This window comes from Podarcis muralis, chromosome 18 (assembly GCF_964188315.1).
Source record: "Podarcis muralis chromosome 18, rPodMur119.hap1.1, whole genome shotgun sequence".
In the NCBI taxonomy this organism is placed as follows: Eukaryota; Metazoa; Chordata; class Lepidosauria; order Squamata; family Lacertidae; genus Podarcis; species Podarcis muralis.
In genome coordinates, this window is record NC_135672.1 from 6,592,097 (window position 1) to 6,609,946 (window position 17,850).

The 17,850-nt window shown below is 47.7% G+C and overlaps 1 protein-coding gene across 7 annotated transcripts in view; it reads left to right on the forward strand.

The window, feature by feature from the left end:
• PTPRS (protein tyrosine phosphatase receptor type S) overlaps positions 1 to 16,891 on the forward strand; it is a 295,013-nt gene extending 278,122 nt beyond the window's left edge. For all 7 annotated transcript variants that reach the window (XM_077922007.1, XM_077922006.1, XM_077922009.1 and 4 more), the window contains 6 exons: positions 1,442 to 1,620; positions 4,240 to 4,366; positions 6,459 to 6,584; positions 9,511 to 9,665; positions 13,448 to 13,583; positions 15,107 to 16,891. In XM_077922007.1, coding sequence (XP_077778133.1) covers positions 1,442 to 1,620; positions 4,240 to 4,366; positions 6,459 to 6,584; positions 9,511 to 9,665; positions 13,448 to 13,583; positions 15,107 to 15,175 — 792 coding nt within the window. In that variant the 3' untranslated portion in view covers positions 15,176 to 16,891. The remainder of the gene's footprint in view (positions 1 to 1,441; positions 1,621 to 4,239; positions 4,367 to 6,458; positions 6,585 to 9,510; positions 9,666 to 13,447; positions 13,584 to 15,106) is intronic.
• The last annotated feature ends 959 nt before the right edge of the window (positions 16,892 to 17,850 follow it).

Genomic DNA, 17,850 nt, shown 5'->3' on the forward strand with positions numbered 1-17,850 from the left:
CTTTCCAGGCCAGGGCTGGCACAATGTCGTTCCCTTTTTCTTTCTTTTTTTGCAATTTTATTTATTTATTAACATTCTTATATTACATTGGTAAACACTGCCATATTACATTAGAGAGCTCATTATAATATATTTTCCAACGTGTATACCAAGATTATATACACACTTTATATACCTAAAAAGAAAGAAAAATAAAAGAGAAAAAACAAAGACAAAACTCCCCCCTCCAAAAAAAGCATATATGTACCAACACATTGGACTTCCTGTCTATCCCGTTGTATATTCCTTTTTTTACAAATGAATGTGCTCATATTAGTGTATCTTTCTTTTACAATTTATCTAGTACATTCTAATAGCAATATATGCTCTTGTTCTTATTTCTCAACTCAGTCTCACTCCAACATCATTCAAATGCTAGCATAGATAACGAACCTTTACTGTATTTTTGAACGTATGTTTTATATCTATCCCATTTTTCCATAATTTTTTTATTTGAATTGCCTCTCGGGCTGTTTGTCAGCTGCGCCATCTCAGCAAATTCTTGTAGCTTATATTGCCAGTCCGTTACTGTCGGGGCTTCGTCTTCCTTCCACCCCTTTGCGTCCAAAGTCCGAGCTGCAGCCGTTGCATATAAGAACACCTCCCTAAAGGCCTTAGGGATGTCCCTGCCAACAATGCTTAACAGAAATGCCTCTGGTCTTTTTAGAAAGGTTATTCCAAACTTTTTGTTTGTAACTCCTCGTAAATTAAACCGCAGAACACCTTGATCTTCCTATGTGTCCACCACATTGTGATACAGTGGCACCTCGGGTTACATACGCTTCAGGTTACATACGCTTCAGGTTACAGACTCCGCTAACCCAGAAATAGTGCTTCAGGTTAAGAACTTTGCTTCAGGATGAGAACAGAAATCGTGCGGCGGCGGCACAATGGCTGCAACGAGAGGCCCCATTAGCTAAAGTGGTGCTTCAGGTTAAGAACAGTTTCAAGTTAAGTACGGACCTCCGGAACGAATTAAGTACTTAACCTGAGGTACCACTGTACATATTGCCATTACTCCCATCACACCTCCAACAATACCGTATTTTTTGCTCTATAAGACGCACCAGACCATGAGACGCACCTAGTTTTTGGAGGAGGAAAACAAGAAAAAAAATATTCTGAATCTCAGAAGCCAGAACAGCAAGAGGGATCGCTGCGCAGCGAAAGCAGCAATCCCTCTTGCTGTTCTGGCTTCTGGGATCGCTGCGCAGCCTGCATTCGCTCCATAAGACGCACACACATTTCCCCTTACTTTTTAGGAGGGAAAAAGTGAGTCTTATAGAGCAAAAAATACGGTATTTGCTGGTACAATGTCATTCCTGGGTGGTTAACGCTTTTCCTTCTCTCTCTCTCTCTCTCTCTCTCTCTCTCTCTCTCTCTCTCTCTCTCGCCACGCCAGAGACTCGCCAATTCCAAAGCCCACACCTCCCGGTTCATCAGTGCCAACCTCCCATGCAACAAATTCAAGAACCGCCTTGTCAACATTATGCCATATGAGACCACGCGGGTCTGCCTGCAGCCTATCCGAGGGGTCGAGGGGTCCGACTACATCAACTCCAGCTTCATCGATGGGTACAGGTAAGACTCAGGCTTGCAGAGCCTGCGAAGAGCCTCGCTGGATCCAGCCGGAGGGACGACTTGGCCCACCCTCCTCGTTTTCCAACACAGGGTTAATGGGCCTCCCCCCTTCTTCCTTCAAAAATAGCTAAGGGGGCAGAATACAGTGCAGGAGGCTCGCTCCACCTAGCGACGCGTCATTGTGTGATTATCATATACAGTGGTGCCTCGCAAGACGAAAAGAATCCGTTCCACGAGTCTCTTCGTCCTGCGGTTTTTTCGTCTTGCGAAGCAAGCCCATTAGCGGATTAGCGCTATTAGCGGGCTTAGCGGATCAGCTGTTAAGCGGATCAGCGGCTTAGCGGATCAGCTGCTAAGCGGCTTAGCGGATCAGCTGATAAGCGGCTTAGCGGCTTAGCTGATCAGCTGATAAGCAGCTTAGCGGATCAGCTGATAAGCGGCTTAGCGATCAGCTGTTTAGCGGCTTAGCAGATCAGCTGTTAAGCGGCTTGGGGAAAAGGGGGGGGGAACCCTGCAGGAACTCGCAAGACATTTTCGTCTTGCGAAGCAAGCCCATAGGAAATTCGTTTTGCGAAGCACCTCCAAAACGGAAAACCCTTTCGTCTAGCGGGTTTTCCGTCTTGCGAGGCATTCGTCTTGTGGGGCACCACTGTACCTGTGGCATGTGACAAAGGAACACAGGTGGCGCTGTGGGTTAAACCACAGAGCCTAGGACTTGCCGATCAGAAGGTCAGCAGTTTGAATCCCCGCGACGGGGTGAGCTCCCGTTGCTCGGTCCCTGCTCCTTCCAACCTAGCAGTTCGAAAGCACGTCAAGTGCAAGTAGATAAATAGGTACCGCTCTGACGGGAAGGTAAATGGCGTTTCCGTGCGCTGCTCTGGTTCGCCAGAAGCGGCTTAATCATGCTGGCCACATGACCCGGAAGCTCCCTTGGCCAGTAAAGCGAGATGAGCGCCGCAACCCCAGAGTCGGCCACGACTGGACCTAATGGTCAGGGGTCCCTTTATGGCATGTGACATGTATATTATAGACGTACGGACAGTCACAATAAAAAACAACACAGAACTAGCCCTTTCCTTAAAAGCAGTCAGTTCCCCCAAAGTCTTTTGGAACAAGGATGTATTCACCTGCTGGAGGAAGGACAGCAAGGAGGGAAGCCAGACAGGATTCTTGAGGGAGGGAGTTCCAAGGTTGCCTGGGAGGAGCCACCACCGAGAAGGCCCTCTCCCACATCCCCACCAAGCAGGCCTGTGAGGTTGGCGAGACCATGAGATGGGCCTTTCCTGAAGATCTCAAAACCCAGGCAGGTTCGTATGAGGGAATGCGGTCCCTCAGATAGCTGGGACCTAAGCCATGTAGGTCTTTCCTTTTTTTAAAAAAAAAGTTTTAATTTATATTTTTCAAGTTTATACATTTCATTACTTTTGCAATCTATTTAACATTTCAAAATTTGACTTCCTTCCCCCCCTCTTTCTGCAGTTCCTTAAATTTATTATTTTTTTATATCTTCTGCATATCCAAATTCATTTAACTTTCTCATTATCTACTGTAAATATATACTCTTGTGAAACTGCAGGTTATTACAATAACCCTACTAATGTTTTTAACTGTTTACAATTTATCTGTCAATATTCAATAAACCGTTAACATTCTTTTATAAAAATGTTTGTTACCTCGATTTCTTTTTCTTCCGGTAAGTTCCACTATTTCTGCATATTCCATAAGTTTTTGTATCCGTTCTTCCTTTGCTGGGACTTCTGCTTCTTTCCATTTTGGGGCAAGTAGCATTCTTGCTGCTGTAGTAGCATACAGGAATAAATTTCTACGCAATTTAGGTAGTTCTGTCCCTATAATTCCCAAAAGAAAAGCTGGTATACCCCGCAGAGGACCTTAAGGTCCATGAATAATCATAGTTTAGAGGTCCCGGGCCCTAAGTAAGTCAGACTATCTTCCACCAGGGCCAGGGCCTTCTCAGTGATGGCTCCGACCTGGTGGAATGCTCTGTCCCATGAGACCAGGGCCCTGCAGGATTTAACCTCCTTCCGCAGGGCCTGTAAGACAGAGCTATTCCGCCTGGCTTTCAATTTGAATTTAGCCTGATCTTTTATTCCCCTTCCTTCCCTCCCCCTCCCCTTTTTATGAAGATTACCCACTCTGAGACCCCACAGCTAATTCTCCCCTGGTCTCCTCACTGGCCCAAATAGGACTAATTTAGCCAGCTAGCCCTGGGGATCATCTAATGTTTATTGGATGGATTTCCCCCTAAATTGATTTTAGAACTTTGAATTTATTGTTATTCACACTGTATTTTATGCTGTTTTTTGTTGTATCACAATTAAGTGTTTTAAATTTGTTGTTAGCCGCCCTGAGCCCTGTTTTCTGAACCGGGAAGGGCGGGGTATAAATAAAAAATTATTTATGTTATTATTTATATATATTCTGGGGTTGTTGTTGTCTTTTGAATAAAAGTTATTTTGAACATCCTTTTCAATTCATTGCATATCATTTCCCAGCAAGCTTTAACCTTACTTACAAGACCACCATATATGATAAAAAGTCCTGTATGCAGAAGCCAATGTGTGTGTTTTAATGACGGTTAGCCTTCTCTCTCCCTGGCAGGCAACAGAGAGCGTACATCGCCACGCAAGGTCCGCTGGCGGAGACCACAGAGGACTTCTGGCGGATGCTGTGGGAGAACAATTCCACCATTGTCGTGATGCTGACCAAACTACGAGAGATGGGGCGGGTAAGCCGAAGGAGGCGGGCTGGTGGCGGCGGAAAGGAGATGAGAGAATCTCCCCCAGTCGTGCCCTCAAGTCCGTAGCTTGAAGCTCCTATCTGCACTGGACATTTAAAGCACCGTTCAGTTAGTAGATAGATAGGTAGATGATAGATAGAGATAGATAGATAGATAGATAGATAGATAGATAGATAGATAGATAGATAGATAGATGATAGATAGATAGATGATAGATAATTTATTACAGTGGGAGACCAGCTTATAAAACACACTTGGGTGTACAATCCCAGAAGGAAAACAAACATTTAAAACAATGTACAACAATAAATTGGGACGTGGGTGGCACTGTGGGTTAAACCACAGAGCCTAGGGCCTGCCAATCAGAAGGTCGGCGGTTCGAATCCTCGTGACGGGGTGAGCTCCCATTGCTCGGTCCCTGCTCCTGCCAATCTAGCAGTTCAAAAGCACATCAAAGTGCAAGTAGATAAATAGGTACCACTCCGGCGGGAAGGTAAACGGCATTCCGTGTGCTGCTCTGGTTCACCAGAAGCGGCTTAGTCATGCTGGCCACATGACCCGGAAGCTGTACGCCGGCTCCCTCGGTCAATAAAGCGAGATGAGTGCCGCAACCCCAGAGTAGGCCATGACTGGACCTAATGGTCAGGGGTCCCTTTACCTTTACCTTTACAACAATAAATTTACAATTTATAAATGCAATAAGCGTATAGACACTGAAAACTTTAAGATAAGCTATTGCATTGGTGGTTCAGTGGTAGAATTCTCACCTCCCACCGCGCAGTTCTTTCCCTAGGGAATCATGGGAAAGGGGTCAAGCGGAAATAAGGGAAGGGGACATTGGCCTAATAGGAGATGTTCGCCATCCGATAGAAGTCCCGGAAGAGGTGGAGGGAAGGAGCAGGCAGGGAATTACTTCCAAAACATTTCTGGGTCTTAAGAGCAGGGTCAGTGACCTTGTTTACCCAAAGCAACACAGGAACAACTCTCTGCCCTCCGTTAAAATCTGCCGCTTGGCATCTTCCGAAGCAGACCCAGCCTGTTTCTCCTAATTGCGCTATGTTTAGCTCCCGGAGCTTCCGTGGGGAATGCAAATGGGGATTTGTAGCAACATATAAAATAGAGCAGTCGAAGCAAATTGTGACCACGGCTAGGGTGTGGGTCCTAAAAGGGGCAGAGCTGTGGGGTCCAAGACCCATTGCCGTTTGTGTAGCAGGGGGTCCCCGTCTCCAGCATCCTACAGCTGCCGAATCAGCAAGAAAGGGGAGTCTGGGCGCCTCCTTGCCCTTTGTACTGAGGGAAAGGAGGGGAGTCCACAGCCGAGGATGGGCTCCTTGGGTCATTCTGGAGAACAGCAAGGAGTTCTCCTCTGAACTCCGGAGCTAAGCCATTTAGGAACGCCGAAAAGACAAGGTCCCTCCCGTTTCAAGAGAACGGCGTGCCAAGTTTTGTTACGTACGCTGGAACACCAAGGAAAGCACTCTTTAAAATTAGGATTATTGGAGGATTCCAAATCAACCGTGCAGAGGAAATAGATCAAGCTGAAAGGCAGATATCCCCTGATCGTCGCAATGCTAATTGTTGTTATTTAGTACCGTATTTTTTGCTCTATAAGACTCACTTTTCCCGTCCTAAAAAGTAAGGGGAAATGTGTGCGCGTCTTATGGAGCGAATGCAGGCTGCGCAGCTATCCCAGAAGCCAGAACAGCAAGAGGGACTGCTGCTTTCGCTGCGCAGTGATCCCTCTTGCTGTTCTGGCTTCTGGGAGTCATAATTTTTTTGTTTTTGTTTTCCTCCTCCAAAAACTAGGTGCGTCTTAGGGTCTGGTGCGTCTTATAGAGCGAAAAATACGGTGATTATAAGATTATGTATAAGCTTAGAAGGCTGTGTGATCTTAGGAGGGGTGTGGTTGCGAAGGGGCATGGCTCGATGACTCTTGTGAAAGGACCGTGCACACCTGAGTTTGCCGCTAAACGGCTGCTCTCGAGTGTCCACAAAAGGCCAGGGTGAAGGGGTCTGTCTCTAGCATATGGCGAAAGCTGAGCTACGAAGAGGGTGTGATTCCTTCTCTTTGGGCCAACAGGAAAAGTGTCACCAATACTGGCCAGCCGAGAGGTCCGCCCGGTACCAGTACTTTGTGGTCGACCCCATGGCGGAATACAACATGCCTCAATACATCCTCCGGGAATTCAAGGTCACCGATGCCAGGGTGAGTCCACACTCCGCGCCGTTGGTGCTCAGCACGCCAAGGAAGGCCATTGGTCTGCTTGGGGCCATATTGTCACCAAATTCTACTCAATATTGATTCAGAGCAAATTCCAGTGTATAGTCAGCAGAGTAAAAACTTAAACACGTTGCGGGATTCCACCCAAAATAGACCAGAGGCAATTGCATTTCATCCAGCAGAGCTTTACTAAAGGCAAATGAGCGTAATGGCCACAAATCCAATACATTCAGGATTGGCCCTGTCCATAAGAAATCCAGTTGCAGCAGACTTAACCTAAACTTTGTTGTTGTTTAGTTGTTTAGTCATGTCCGACTCTTCGTGACCCCCTGGACCAGAGCACGCCAGGCACTCCTGTCTTCCACTGCCTCCCGCAGTTTGGTCAAACTCATGCTGGTAGCTTCAAGAACACTGTCCCACCATCTTGTCCTCTGTCGTCCCCTTCTCCTTGGGCCCTCCATCTTTCCCAACATCAGGGTCTTTTCCAGGGAGTCTTCTCTTCTCATGAGGTGGCCAAAGTCTTGGAGCCTCAGCTTCACGATCTGTCCTTCCAGTGAGCACTCAGGGCTGATTTCCTTCAGAATGGAGAGGTCTGATCTTCTTGCAGTCCACAGGACTCTCAAGAGTCTCCTCCAGCACCAGAATTCAAAAGCATCCATTCTTCGGCGATCAGCCTTCTTTATGGTCCAGCTCTCACTTCCATACATCACTACTGGGAAAACCATAGCTTTAACTATAAGGACCTTTGTCAGCAAGGTGATGTCTCTGCTTTTTAAGATGCTGTCTAGGTTTGTCATTGCTTTTCTCCCAAGAAGCAGGCGTCTTTTAATTTCGTGACTGCTGTCACCATCTGCAGTGATCATGGAGCCCAAGAAAGTAAAATCTCTCACTGCCTCCATTTCTTCCCCTTCTGTTTGCCAGGAGGTGATGGGACCAGGGGCCATGATCTTCGTTTTTTTGATGTTGAGCTTAGGTCTTAGCAGTGAGTCCATAAGTGACTGTGGAGGCCAAGGTTGGATCTACACACATATTTAAAAAACGTTCTGAAAACGCTATTTTAAAAGCCTTTTTAAAAATACATTTGTACCATGGTTGATTCGAACGTTTTGGCTCCCGTACGCCGTGAGTGTTCCGGTTTGCAAAACTATTTTTGGAGGCCAAATGTCCAGTGGGGCTTCTGCGGCTTCTGATTGGCTGCAGGAGCTTCCTGCAACCAATCAGAAGCTGCGCTTTGGTTTCCGAACATTTTGGAAGCCAAATGGACTTCCTGAATGGATTCCATTCGACTTCCATGGTACCACTGCACATTGAATTTTCCATAAGGCTCATCATCGCCATCTAGTGTCACACGTTGTATATTGCACTTAAAACACACTTAAAGTGTTTTATTTGCAGCTGAGTCCCAATCCTGGATCCACATAGGTTTCTGGGCAGGAGTTTGCCAAACGTTTGGGACTCAGGTGTTTCTCCCAGCCCTGCCTAGAGATGCTGAGGATTAAACCGAGACCTTCTGCATGCCCAGCACATGTTCTTAACTCCTGAGATTTGGTCCTCCCTCAACTTTGTCACGCTGGAGCCAGAGAGAAATGGCGCACTGTTTTCTCTTGAAACAATGCAGCTCTCTTGCTAACCTCTCTCTCTTGCTCCCTCGCTGGCTGTTCTGATGATGTTGTTTTTCCTCCTGTCGGCTTATCACAATTTTTCTCCGCCACGAAGCTGCAGCGATGCAAGGCCCCCCGCAATTCGTACTGCGTGAGCTCTGGCGATGGAGCCTCTGCTGCAATTCCTCCTAGCAGCCGCCTGTTTCCCACTGTGTAATTTCTTTGAACTCATTTCAAAAGATTATTACGTTTTGGGATGCGCGCACACACCGTCGCCAGTTGTACAGAAAGTGTCTGATTGGAAACGGTTTCCTGTTGTTCGTGTGTGTGGCTGTTTAAGCGCACACAGAAACATACAGGGCGACCTGCCCTTGCTACAAAAAGGAGCTTGGGGTGGCTGGCGTACATAAAGAGATGGAGGGAACTCAATTCGCTTCGCATTTAAATGCGAATTTGCCCAGGTCACGCTTTTCGAAACGATGTGTGGGCCTAACAAATGATTTGAAATTTGCACTTCTCCAAATGTTGCCACGCAGTTCTTCATGTGCAAAAATGCAAACGGAACAAAACAAAAAAACAACGCCCTGATGTCAAGTGTGCATGAAAATGCATATAACAGTCAAAACTTTATTGCATTAGGGGAAATGGCATCTCAAAAAATGTGCATGTGTTTATGTTAGAAGGCTGGTGGAGAGCCAGTGTGGTGTAGTGGTTAAGAGTGGTAGATTCGTAATCTGGTGAACGGGGTTCGCTTCCCCGCTCCTCCACATGCAGCTGCTGGGTGACCTTGGGCCAGTCACACTTCTCTGAAGTCTCTCAGCCCCACTCACCTCACAGGGTGTCTGTTGTGGGGGAGGAAGGGAAAGGAGAATGTGAGCCGCTTTGAGACTCCTTAAAGGGAGTGAAAGGCAGGATATCAAATCCAAACTCCTCTTCTTCTTCTTCTTCATGCGGACTTTTTAAGGGAGAGCCAAAAATCTGAGCCAAGTGGAAGAGAAGGAGCCTTGCAGGCTGCCCCTTGCCCCTGAGAAGGAGGGAGAGTGGGAGGAAAAAGCAATACAGTTAAATTAAAATCTTTTATTCATCCTCCACAGGCAGGGCCAGCTTGGCGGCGGAGGAAACGCCAGCCAGCTGGGGGTTTGAAAGAACCCAAATCAAATTTGCTCAAGTCTACAGCCATCGCTCAGCTCTCAAAAATCTCGCTTTCCTGGTTACAGGATTCAAACTCAATTTCGTTCCCTTGCATTTCCCCCCAGCCTAACAGAGACGTGTTGTGTTTTTCCCTCCCTCTCCCCGTTCTCCACCCCCAGGACGGCCAGTCACGGACCGTGCGCCAGTTCCAGTTCACGGACTGGCCAGAGCAAGGCGTGCCAAAGTCCGGCGAAGGCTTCATTGATTTCATCGGGCAGGTGCATAAAACCAAGGAGCAGTTTGGCCAAGACGGGCCCATCTCCGTCCACTGCAGGTAAGCCCCTTCGCAGGCAGCAGTCGAGGAGCCAGGAGCAATCCTGGAACCAGCAACACAAACTCTGGGGAAGGAAATAATCCAGCTCAAAGCCGCCGTTTGCACATTCTCCCCCTGCTTAATTTGCACCTTGGAATGGAAAGAGGGCTGCTCAGCCATCCTTTGATGCTAAGCTTAAGCCTCTGTGGATGGGCTGTCTCCTGATTGGATGGGAAGCTGGAGTTTCCCGCCTCCCTAAATCCTTGGCATTAGCACAGGACTTAGCCCCAAAATGCAGACTTTTTATTGTGTATCCTTTTTCTCCCTTCCTTCCTCTTAATTTGAGGGTGGTGGCGGTTATTCAAGGCCAGCTTCTGATTGTGCCAGGTGGTTTCTGAGCTTTTTTGGGGGGCCACCACCCACTAGGTCCCGCAGACTCATCCCCAATGTCCCCCTCGCTACCCCTATGAAAAGCATTATTCGGAATAGCAGTTTGCAGGGAAGCCGCAGGGGAAAGTAATAGCACAGTGAACTCCCAAACCATAACAATTTATTCAAAATCCAGTTTGAACTAATTAGTTTAATGCATTCAGCAAAACTGATGGGGCTTGGTGCAGTCTGATGGTCATATATAAAAATCCCCTCTCAATTGAATGTTGAACAATTCAGAACAGATAAAGTCTTCCTTCCCACAGCACATACACTAGTGGCCAGAATTGTGGAACCTTTTGGGAAAAGTGCATTTCCGACGTTTGATTGCACATAACACCTGATTGGCTCTCTAAACACCCATGCTCACTGGCTGCATTCAAATGAACAAAAACTGCATATCAACCTAAGCAAGTTGTGCTTCCTTATTTCTGGTCATTTGGCTATAACTTTTGATAGAACACAGATAATTGAACAAACTTTGTTGCGTTACATTCTTCATTAAATCATCTTTTCCATTGATAAATACTTTTATGGTGTTACTCCCCCCCCCCCCCCGAAGAAAGGGGAGTTATGAGCCATCAAACCTCAGATGTTTTGAGGAGTATATGGGAAAACACTGCTCTAAAAAGAATATGTTGATATGCATGGATTAAGTATGTAAAGTACAAGCGAGAACAATAATTAGAAATGGCTGTAGGAGACGTGTTATCCAAAGAATGCAATGATAGTATTTAAATTTGAGCTAAAGGAAGTCGAGTCATGGTGGAGGGAAGTCTTCTATCTTTTTTCTGGAAGGTACAGCTAGTGGGCCTTCCTTCTCATATTTATTTATTTCATAAAAGTTATATACCACTCAATTTTAGGGGACGATGACTCTCAAACCAGTTTGCAAAGACAAAAAACAAAAAAGATAAAACAATAAACCGGTCACTTTAAAAATTGCAGCCATGATTTAGAAAGTAAAAGCCACAGTAAAGTAAAGGTAAAGGGACCCCTGACCGTTAGGTCCAATCGTGGCCGACTCTGGGGTTGCGGCGCTCATCTCGCTTTATTGGCCGAGGGAGCCGGCGTACAGCTTCTGGGTCATGTGGCCAGCATGACTAAGCCGCTTCTGGCGAACCAGAGCAGCGCACGGAAATGCCGTTTACCTCCCCGCCTATTTATCTACTTGCACTTTGACGTGCTTTTGAACTGGTAGGTTGGCAGGAGCAGGGACCGAGCAACGGGAGCTCACCTCGTCACGGGGATTCGAACCGCCAGCCTTCTGATCGGCAAGTCCTATGCTCTGTGGTTTAACCCACAGCGCCACCCGTGTCCCAAAAGCCACAGTAGGCTAGAGTAAAACTCATGCAAGCTTTCCGAAGGTTTGTCTAGATAAAAAGGTTGCCATCCTGAGCTGTCAGGATGAACACCTAAACTTGGGCCAGGAGCAAATTGGTAGCCGGTGCAGATCCCGCAATCGGGGTGTTGTACGCTGCTGGTAATTCGCCCCCAGAAGCAGTCTAACCGCCATGTTCTGCACTGGCTGCAGGCTCCAGACCAGCCCCACATAGAGTGCACTGCAGTGATTCCAACGATGCCCCCAAGAGGCCCCCTAAACAGCAACGACTGATGGCCACAACTTTCCCATCTACTCTGCCTTAACGGCCGGATGCCGCTGGCTTTATTACGGACTCCAGGGTGGGATTGGTTTCTCAAACCATGTGATGGCCAAACAAAGGAGTAGCTCTCCCTAAGTGTGGCAAACAGAGACCCCTTTTCTCCCCCACCGCCCGCCCTGTCCAATTTATGCCCACGGAAGCACCGGTCCTCCTCTGAATTATTATTTTGCTCCCCGCCCCGCCAAACTCCTTCAAGAGCACCAAATCCCCTGGGCAGTGGCTTGTTGTTAATCTGCGATTAAAGCCTTAGTTGATTAATCGCGCCACTGGAGAGATTAAAGGCTCCCCGTCCAAGCCCTCTGCTTGCTGGCTTTCAGACTTAGCATCGCAGTTGCTAAGTCGTCGTGCGGAATATATATTGTCTGTGTGAGCCAGCACCTTCCTCCCTCTCCACCACCACCACCCCAGCCCCGTTCTCCCGCTCGCCTCTCGAGCTGCACCTCAAGGAAGCGAGCGAGACCAGCCAAGCGACTAGGAGGACGGCAAAGTTGACAAGCTATTCACTCTCAAGCGCCGACTTGGTCCTGAGAGAGAAGTCTGTGTCAGTCGTCTCGGGTGCAGAGAGAGACATGTGCGGCAGAAATTCACCAGCTTGTCAGTTTCGTCTCTTGCAATCCGGTTTTTGGTTTTTTATTTTTGCACAGGCAACAGTGGTAATAGCTTTTTCCTTTTTTGGCGTTGTTAGGATTCGCGTTTGTTTGGTTTTAAACATACACACAGCTCCTGCTATCCAAATGTTGGTTATGCGAAGATTCACTTATTCAAACATGAGTCTGTGTAGCGTGCCCAAGCCTCGCTCTACACACCAAAAGGTTCAGATATCCAAACAGGCAGATCTGCATGTAGAGCTGTAAGGAAATAAACAGCCTTAAACAAGACTTGCTTGCTTGCTTTTTTCTGGTGCGCAGCAGCCGTTTTGCCAGAAACCACAGAGGGAAGGAGGGAAGAGAAGAGAGACTAAACAAATCCGACAGCATTTTCCCCCAACTTCCTTGTTGGTTTTTGAATGTCTGGTGTAGATTTTCAATTTCATTGTTCTGTACGGGACAGTGACAATAGAGATTATCATATCGTATCGTACTTGTCCATCTAACAACTGTTTGGATCTCTCATGATGATATCCAAATATAACTACTGTATCTGTGAAATCTCATTCATTCATTCAACTTACCGTATTTTTCGCCCTATAGGACGCACTTTTTCCCCTCCAAAAATGAAGGGGAAATCTGGGTGCGTCCTATGGTGCGAATGCAGGCTTTCGCTGAAGCCCTGAAGCAGAGCACCCCTCGAGCCGGTCAGACATCGGCCAGCCCCACAAGCTCAGGGGACAGCAGGGAGGCGCAGCGCCGCCATCCCGCTGTTCCTCGACCTGGTTCGGTTTCCCCGACCTGCTTTTGGGGGGGAAATAAAGGGAAAATTTCTTTCCTTTATTTCCCCCCCAAAAAACTAGGTGCGTCCTATGGGACGAAAAATACGGTAAATGACTTCGGAGGCTGGTAGATCACTGCCAGTTTTTGATATTGATTGTAGATCACACCCTATTCAAAGTCGGACGTGCCTGCTTTAAAATTTGGGGGGTCAGGAGGGAGCTGGTTTGGGGGGGGGGGGGGACACAGACTCCCGTTTCTTCCCAGGGAGGTTTACGAGCATCGCGTCCTAAGCGCGGGGTCCCTTCCAATTCCACAATGTTTCCCTTTCTCCTCTTTGCAGCGCCGGCGTGGGCAGAACCGGCGTCTTCATCACCCTCAGCATCGTCCTGGAGAGAATGCGCTACGAGGGCGTGGTGGACATCTTCCAGACGGTGAAGATGCTTCGGACGCAGAGGCCTGCCATGGTGCAGACAGAGGTAAACAAAGATAAAAGGGTGTGTTTTCCCCCCCTGCTGGCTGGGCTCAGGGAGCAGGACTCCTCTGCCTGGCCGCAGGGGCGAGAGGCAGCCTTCCTGCCACCTCTGGAGCGGCAGAGTTTGGGCAGGGATTCCCTTCAGCAGCTGTGCGGTGGCAACAGGAAGGGAGGCTGTGCCGCAGAGTGGCCAAAGCCGGCAGCCTCCTTCGCAGCCGACTGCTCTTCCTGCTCCGAAGTAGTAAGGGATGATGCAGTTGGGTTAGTGGATAGAGCAGTGTTTCTCAAACTTGGGTCTCCAGCTGTGTTTAGACTACAGTTCCCATCATCCCTGACCGCTGGTCCTGAGAGCTAGGGATGATGGGAGTTGTAGCCCAAAAACAGCTGGAGACCCAAGTTTGAGAAACACCGATGAAGCTCGCTGGCGTGACCTGGAGCCAGTCGGCCTAAGCTACCTCGCAGGGTTGTTGTGGATGAAATGAGGTGGGGGACAGCCACGTATATGCCCCTTTGAGCTAAGTGCAATCAATCAGTATAAGTTTCCCTGCGTTGCTCTAGCGCAACATCACGTTGCAGCATGGGCAGAAATAAAAATTCTTGGCAACAATCAGTATTCACTGTACTTATTTTTCACTTTTTTGGCGGAAGGGAAGGCTGGTTATTCATAATAATAATTATAAAAACCTGGGCTTCATTCATTCTTCGCTCCCCAGGGAGGCTCGTCTGGCGCTTTCATTACATCTTTAGGCGCCAGGCAAAAATGTTCCTTCTTCAACCAGGCCTTGGGCTGATTGATTCATTTTCTACAGGCTTTTAAATGTGTTTGTGGGAAGGGGGTGTGCTATTGCTGTGTTGCTTTTGTTGTAACTATCTATTTGAGCTTTCACCTTGTGTTTTTATCCACCCTGAGATCTTAAGACGAAGGGCGGCAGGTATATCGATAAAATACAGTGGTGCCTCGCAAGACGAAAATAATCCGTTCCGTGAGTCTCTTCGTCTAGCGGTTTTTTCGTCTTGCGAAGCAACCCTATTAGCGGATTGGCGCTATTAGCGGTTTAGCGGCTCAGCGGCTATTAAAGAATTAGCGGCTTAGCAGCTTAGAAAAAGGGGGGGGAGCGAAAAAAAATCTGCAAGACTCGCAAGACGTTTTCGTCTTGCGAAGCAAGCCCATAAGGAAATCCGTCTTGCGAAGCAACTCAAAAACGGAAAGCCCTTTCGTCTAGCGGGTTTTTCGTCTTGCGAGGCATTCGTCTTGCGGGGCACCACTGTAAAAACAGATACAGTGGTACCTCTGGTTGCGAACAGGATCCGTTCCGGAGTCCCGTTCACAACATGAAAAGAGCGCAACCCGTAGCAGCACGTCTGCGCACGCGTGGGTTGCGATTCACCGCTTCTGCGCATGCGCATGACGTCATTTTGCGCTTCTGCGTATGCGCGAGTGGCGAAACCCGGAAGTAACCTGAAAGAACGTACCCTGAAGCGGACGTCACATGAGGCATGACTTTCCCTTTCCTTATTTCCTTCCAGGATGAATATCAGTTCTGCTACCAAGCGGCTCTCGAATACCTGGGCAGTTTTGATCACTATGCAACATAAAACAAAGCAAAACGCCGACTCTGAAACAGAAAAAAACAAAACAAAAAACAAAGCCATCCGTTGCACGGACTCTGACCACTTGCAGTCCTGGAAGGTCTTTTCGAGCCAGAGAGGTGAACTTTGACCTTTTTCTATTAGGAAAAAAAGAAAATAAAGAAAATCGCAGACTGAATTCCGAAGGAAGCTGCCGCCTGTGCCCGCTCAGCCCCCGGCCTGTTTTTGGATGCTAAAGTTGGGGGGGGGACGGACAATCAGCTAGTGAAGCGGCCAGCAGTTCCGCACGCCCCCCCCCAGCAAACCCTGCACCTCTGGGGCTGCCGCCAGCTCCCACTCTCTCCTGCCCTGAGGCGGCTCAAACAGAGGGTGCCCCCCTTCCCCATTTTCTCTTTAAAAGTGGTGAACTTGTCGTTCTTACCTCATGTGGTGTTTGCGGCGTGGGGGGCGGTGCCAGACGGACCCCAATTGCTTCGGCGGGATTTTTGAAACAAACAAATGTCCAAGAGAGAGAGAGAGGGGGAAAGAGAGCACCCCCACACACACACCCCTTGAAAGCGGCCAAACGGAAGAACGAACCAGGCGGGGGCTGTCAAAGAACGACAAGCATGGCCCCTGGCACACTCGCGTTTTAAGAGTTTGGTTTGCATACTAATCTAGTTGGTGAGTTTTAGAGGAAGCCACTCGCAGGGTTGTTGTTTTTTGCAGACAGGAACAGAGAGAGAGAGAGAGAGAAAGAAAGAGGGTTTAGGACAGAAAGCAAGAATCAGCCAGCCTTGAGACCAACTGAGCCAATCTTTCACCCAGCAACCATTCTCTTTTATTTTTTTTTGGAGGGGATTGCAACCTCTGATTTCAATGGTGGATATATGTTGTGCCAACCTGCAGAAAGGTGGGGTGTGCGCAGTGCTTTTTCTGGGGGTACACAAGGGGTACACCATACCAGCACCATTTTTTCCTGGAAGAAAAGCACTGGCTGTGGGATTCCCCAAACACACACAGTCATGTATCTCTCACCTTTTGAAAACTCGGAACATTCCACATCCTTATGATTCCACGGTTTTTTTATGTCGAAATAAAAACTGCAATAAGGAGCTGTCAGGGACCCAAAATGTCTCTTCGATCAGGAAAACTCTCTCCCTTCTTCCTCCTCCTCCACAAACATCCTTTTTCACTTGACCCCCTTCCCCACACAAAATTAACCCTGCATCTGTTCGGTTTTCATTTCAACTCCCTCGCAGCCTTTTACTCTCACGGGTGGAGGTTATGAAACACCTTTTTAAAAATTAAAAAAAAAGAAGGCCACATGATTCCATTAGCACATCAAAAGCTGACCTTTTTTCCCCCTTTTCCTGTTGCAAAACCATGTAATTTTTTGTGGGGGTGTCTTTTGTGCCCTCCCCCAGCCCTTCCATCAGATGCCAAAGAGAAAAATGGTGAATTTTTTCAGAGGCCCCTGGAACAAGATGGATCTTTTGAAAAAAGGGGAGGTTTTTTTTGTTGTTGTTGTCAAGGCTTATGGGACCCTCAACAGGGGAAAAGATCATCTCCCATCTGCAGCCCACAGGCAGGACCCAGGACTTATAGAAACGGGGGGTGGGGGCGGGGGGGGGAGCTGGAGAGAACCTTGCAAGTCGCTCTCTTTAAAGAGATGTTCATGTATCTCTAGCAAATGGCATTCATATTTTTTATTTTATTTTGAGTCTCTCTCTCTCTCTCTTTTTAAAATAGTGTATTTTTTTTTCCTTTTTTAAAAAAAAACATGTAAAAAAAATTACAGGGGAATATCACTCAACGAATTTACACACACAAAAAAGCAAAAAAAAAAAGCAAATTACTTATTTGTTCATATTATGTTCAAAGACAGTCTATTTTTTCACTGTAGAAACGTTACGTGTAATGGCTGTGTGAGATAAGATTGGGCGGGGAGGCGGGGAATGACGTATGATTATAATTGCTGCTTTTACATCTTGCGGTTTTTTTTACCATTTTGAAAAGAAATGAAGAAGAAGAAGAAAGGTTTAACTTGCTCACATACAAACAAACCTTCGCCGTTTTTCTTTTCTTTTTAAAAAAAGAATTACGCTTCTTGTTGTTGTTAGCTGTTTATTATTTTCTTCCTTTTCCAAGGGGCTTGGCTAATAAGGGGCGTGAGGGATGAGGAGGGGGCACAGACAGGATACATCGCTTTAAAAAATTGGGGGGGGGGGTAGCCTTCTCCGCTCCGGCAGCCTGCATTTTGTATGCCTGACCCATGGCGAAACGGAACATTTTAAACCAGGCGCCCGTCCGCCACCAGGACACATGAACCCAGAGAACTGTACTTGGAAGTTTGCCAACTTCGCAAGGCATGGACAGCGGCAGCAAACACCCTGCTTTTAGCCAGCACGGTGGGACACGGGTGGCGCTGTGGGTTAAACCACAGAGCCTAGGACTTGCTGATCAGAAGGTTGGCAGTTCGAATCCCTGCACCGGGGTGAGCTCCCGTTGCTCTGTCCCTGCTCCTGCCAACCTAGCAGTTCGAAAGCATGTCAAAGTGCAAGTAGATAAATAGGTACCACTCCAGCGGGAAAGTAAATGGTGTTTTCGTGCGCTGCTCTGGTTCACTAGAAGCGGCTTAGACATGCTGGCCACATGACGCCGGCTCCCTCGGCCAATAGAGCAAGATGAGCGCTGCAACC